The sequence below is a fragment of the Rhinopithecus bieti genome, unplaced genomic scaffold (assembly GCF_001698545.2).
Source record: "Rhinopithecus bieti isolate Rb0 unplaced genomic scaffold, ASM169854v2 scaffold_32090, whole genome shotgun sequence".
Lineage (NCBI taxonomy): Eukaryota > Metazoa > Chordata > Mammalia > Primates > Cercopithecidae > Rhinopithecus > Rhinopithecus bieti.
The window spans coordinates 227,972-233,080 of record NW_016813591.1 but is presented as its reverse complement, the minus strand read 5'-3'; the positions used below and the strand labels follow the sequence as shown (position 1 = coordinate 233,080).

At 47.9% G+C, this 5,109-nt stretch overlaps 1 protein-coding gene across 6 annotated transcripts in view; it reads left to right on the top strand.

The window, feature by feature from the left end:
- Nucleotides 1-3,164: 3,164 nt before the first annotated feature.
- LOC108513096 (uncharacterized) overlaps nucleotides 3,165-5,109 on the top strand; it is a 7,967-nt gene continuing 6,022 nt past the window's right edge. For 2 of the 6 annotated variants that reach the window (XM_017848737.1, XM_017848738.1), the window contains exons 1-2: nucleotides 3,165-3,310; nucleotides 3,513-3,922. In XM_017848737.1, coding sequence (XP_017704226.1) covers nucleotides 3,277-3,310; nucleotides 3,513-3,922 — 444 coding nt within the window. In that variant the 5' untranslated portion in view covers nucleotides 3,165-3,276. Of the gene's footprint in view, nucleotides 3,330-3,512; nucleotides 5,067-5,109 lie in introns of those variants that run through there. The other 4 variants (XM_017848736.1, XM_017848735.1, XR_001880791.1 and 1 more) reach the window with 4 other exon arrangements.

Genomic DNA, 5,109 nt, shown 5'->3' with positions numbered 1-5,109 from the left:
TAATCCTTTTCTCTTTTATCTCTTTCTCTATAATCACCATATACTACTGATCTCTGTTAGTGTTTTGTTCAAATAAATAAACATATATTATATAGTGTGTATTATACGTTCTCATTATTTCTTCACCATACTGCATGATTCCACTCATACGAGGTACTTAGAGTAGTTAAGTTTATAGAAACACAAAGTAGAAGAGTGGTTCCCAGCTGCAGAAAGGTGGGTGAGGTGTTTAATGGGTACAGAGCTGTAGTTTTGCAGAATGAAAACACTCCCTATAAATGTGGAGGATGCTCGTAAAACAGCGTGAATGTGCTTAATTCCTTTGACCTGCACACTTAAAATTGTTAAAATGAAAAAACAAATTGTTGGCTGGGCACAGTGGCTCACGCCTGTAATCCCAGCACTTTGGGAGGAGGAGGTGGGTGGATCACCTGAGGTCAGGAGTTCAAGACCAGCCTGGCCAACATGGTGACGCCCCGTCTCTGCTAAAATACAAAAAATAGCCAAGCGTGGTGGTGCATGCCTATAATCCCAGCTACTCAGGAGACCGAGGCAGGAGAATTGCTTAAACCCAGGAGGTGGAGGTTGCAGTGAACCAAGATTGCACCACTGCACACCAGCCTGAGCAACAGAGAGAGACTCCATCTCGGAAAAAAAAAAAAAAAAAGGACAGACCATATATATCTGCAATAGCATGAATGAATATCACAATTATACTGTTCCATAAAAGTAAGTAAATGTAAAAGTATACATACTATACAATTTAATTTATACAAAATCCAATAAGCCGACAAAACTGGAGTCCTGGCTTTCAGTAATACTGGAGTAGCTTGTTGAATTAACATAGATTATAATGATGACACCCAAATAACATATATTGTTATAGAAACACATCTACATAATACAAATATGACCCATGTGTGAGTAAGAACTGAATGGGGATTTCAGCTGTGCCCACTATAGGGGAGATAGGTATTGACATTTGAATCCAGCACAATTAACATCGTTTGTAAACAATAACACCACTCTTGTTCAAAGGTACACAACAGAATTAAGAGTCTCTCTAATGATTCTTTATAGTTTTAGTACCCAACTTTAAAATTCACGAGACATGTGAAGAAACATGAAAATGTAACCCATACGCAATTAAAAAAGCAGGCAGTAGAAGTGATCCTAAGATATTCAAGGTGTTCTAATTCAGGATGTTTAAAGGCAGCTATTATAAATCTGTTCATGGGGTAAAGGAAAATGTTCTAACAATGAAGAGATGTGGAACCTCAGCAAAGAAATGGAAATTATGAAACAATAGGAAGATAAGGAAATTTAAAAAATACTTTTGAGCTGATTCAAAGGTTAGAAGCAGAAGACAGAGCAATAGAAATTGTCCATTCTGAATAAAAGAGTGAAAAGCTTAAAGAAAATGAAGAGTCTTAAGAGACCTGTGGAGCGATTGAGTCCAAGTTGGAGAGGGGACAGAAAATTAAATGAGGTACAAAGCAAACTAATAGCTGACAACTTCCAAAATTGGTCAAAATCCCCAATTTTATACCCAACATGTCAACACACCCCTCCAAAAAATACAAATAAATCCATACCAAGGCCATATTGTGATTTAGGAGACTGGCAGGACAGAGCTTTCTATTGACTTGCTGTGATTTCTAATTGTAACTACTTAGAAGAATGAAAATATGTTCTCCTTAGAGTTTTTTTTTTCTTGAAGAAAGTCCCAGTTAGGCACAGATGACTGACAGTTATTAAAGGCCAATGACTTTCCAGCCTTCTCTTAAATTTCCAGTGTCTTACGTTGGAAATTATTTAAATTTGTTTCTTTCCCAAATCCTGCAGTAATATTGATACTCCAGAAAGACGTCCCACGGAGATTCTGCTCTTCTGCATCCGTTCTGCACAGAGCTGAGGCTGTGCCTCCTCTAGTTTCATTAGCGTGTAGTCGTGGGGTACTTCGAGTTAATCTGGAAAATTAAATATTAAAATGGATTCAGGCTGGGTGCGGTAGCTCACGCCTGTAATCCCAGCACTTTGAGAGGCCGAGACGGGTGGATCACTTGAGCTCACGAGTTTGAGACCAGACTGGCCAACATGGTGAAAGCCCATCTGTACCAAAATACAAAATTAGTCAGGCGTGGTGGTGGGTACCTGGGGAGGCTGAGGCAGAACATTTGCCTGAACCTCGGGAGGCGGAGTTTGCAGTGAGCCCAGATCGGGTCACTGCACTCCAACCTGGGCTACAGAGTGAGACTCCGTCTCAAAAAAAGAAAAGAAAATGGATTCAAAGAATTATCACTGTTAAGTTCCACCAGCAACTTATTAAATGTGGTTCCAAAAGGATATTTAAAAGGGAAATTAAAATTGTTTCCAAGAAAGCCCTATTCACAGCAGCAACGCAGACACTGTTCATGACTTCACCACACAAACTTCCCTCATGTATTGGGAGGGACCAAGGGGCTCTCTGGTTCTGCACCTGCGTTAATTACCACCGGGAGGTGCACACTAGGACCCCAAGGCCTGGGACCAGTCTGGGTCGGGGCAGAGAAGCGGTGGATGTGGCTCCCGAAGTGTCTTAGGGGCTCCCTTCCCTGTGGCTGTTTCCTGACTGGATGCAGCAGGGTCAGGCCTTTCACTGTGACGTTTTCTACTCCTTATTAGAGTGGCAGGAGCGTCCCTGTGAGAGGCCTGACCCAGGTGTGGGCCTTGCAGCCAGCCCCGTGTCCAAGGGGCACTCCTGGGAGTGCAGAGGAGGATTTGTGACAGCCTAGAGGATAGAGGAAAAGGTGGCTTTGAAAAGGCAAGTGCCAGGTTATCAGGGACCGCGTATATCTATTTCTGGCAGTCAACTGACAGTTTCGGACACTCACGAGGGAACTTCCCGAGTGGGATGCCAAGAAGTCGGAGAACTGTCAGACACTTGGCCGTTAGTCCCAGTCCTACGCAGGGACTACATTGCGCATGTCCGAAGGGGCGTGTCAGGGGTGGGGCGAGGAGGAGGGGCGGTGCCAAAGGGGAGAGGCTGCCCCAAGGGAAGGAGCCGGGCGAGGGGAAGGGGCAGGGGCAGGAGAAGGGGCAGGGGCAGGAGAAGGGGCAGGGGCGAGGGAAGGGGCAGGGGTGAGGGAAGGGGCAGGGGCGAGGGAAGGGGCAGGGGTGAGGGAAGGGGCGGAGCGAGTACCCCTCCAGGAAGAGGAGCCATACTATGGCAACCCTTACAGGTTTGTGAGCCGCTCCTGGTCCCCTGCTGCTCCGTGAGAAATCAAACTTCTGGCAATGACGAAGCATGAAGCCAGCATCTTAGGGAGAGGTAGTGACATAATTGCACGGTAAGACCAGCCGCCCTGGTCTCGCTGTCTCCTGGCAGGCAGGAGAGGTGTGGAAACAGCCAGGCTCCCCTTAGCATGGCAGAACTGCTCTGGACTCGGGGAGGTGTGGATTCGAGGGCGGGAGCTATGCCTGGCATACTGGGAGTTGTCATCTTTGATTAGCTTCCAGTTTTTTAATTGCAGGGCGACCGGATTACAATCTCAGCCAGCATGAACAGGGGGTGGCACGCAGTACTGAAGGGGGAAGCCGGGCTGTGCCGGCTTCGCTGTGCATTCTGGGAGCTGTAGTCTCTTCACCGCTCCTGCCCGTTGTTTCAAGCGCTTCGGGACTACAATCCCAGTATTCCCCGGGCTCGGGGGCGGGGCGCAGTTCTCGTGGGAGGAGCGAGGCACCGCGCTCCTGGCCAGGCAAGCTGGAAACGGTATCTCTTAACGGTTCCCTGCCCCTTGGTGGCAAGGCGGCTGGACTAGAATCTCAGCAGGCGACATGCGAGGAGGCGGGCAACCCAGGAGGGTTGGGCAAGGCAGTGTGGACCTCGACGCTTCCACAGCGATGCTGGCTACTGATCGCGGGCACCTCTTTGCCATGGGAAGTGAGTCCGGAGAGGGACAGGAGGGGGAGGTCCAGGCTGGGCAGTGAGGATGGCGTGATGCCGCGAAGTGCACCTGCCCTTGTCCAACTCGGACGGGTGTGGTCCTCACCCCACTTCTCGCTGCTAGGCTGGGTTCCCTCTCCCACCTGCACCCGAGGTCTTTCCTGGGCATCGCGCCTGCTCCAGCCCAGGGAGCCGCCTGCTTTCCTAAGCTGCTGTGGGAACTGGCCTGAGGTCCGGGCGCTGTCCGTTGTACCTCTCTACCCTCTTTTGTCTCTAGCCAGAGCGCAGTGCAGCCGCTATGGCTAGAAATCCGCCGCCTGGCCAGCCTGTGCACAAGTTCAGAGCTTTGCAGGGGGTGACATGGACTGTGGCTTCGTGAAAATGTCACCCTCACCAGCGCCTTTTTCGCAGATATGGATGTTGAGGCGGCAGGGAGTGTCATTATTGGTTTACCCAGGAGATGCTAAGAGCAGAGGAGAAAATCTCACTTCCCAGGCGTGTCCTTGGTGCGCCATTTCCCGCCAACCCATTTGGTGGAAAGTTCGCCAAATAGCTACCTAAAGATGAAAATGGTTTAGGCATTTTACACGTGACATCAATGGCCTAATCTCAACTGAGGCCTGACTGGGCAGTGTCTCAAAGACGCAGATGGCGACCTGATCCTCAGGAACAGGTGGTGCTCCAGCTTTGTGGAAGCCCAAGGTGTGGAGCACTTGGGGCATCTTTGAAACTCCTCAGGCTTCACAACTTTGCTTTGAATGGAATGTTCATCACCCCCGGCATTCACGGAGTTACCTTTACTCTCTCGGGCTGATCTGTTTAATTTTTCTATCTAGACAATGGAAACTTCTGGGAGTACTTCTAGTTTTGTGTAGCTTCCTAATCATTGATGTCCCTTATTTCCATATGTCCTCAGGGACAGTTTTGATTCTGGAACGGCACCAGCTTTTATGCTTTTTATGTTTAATCTGTAAAAACCATGGTTTTTTACATGAAAATAAGACCTTGCTCATACCACACATTACAACAGGCTTCATTCGTGATTCCTGAATGTGGCTTACTATTAAAAAAAAAAAAAAAACCCTAAAAACCCTGGTAATGGATATTAGACACTGTAATTGTACTTTGTAAAGAATTTTCTCCTTCAGGATCAATTACACTTGGGCTCATCAGCACCTTTGTAA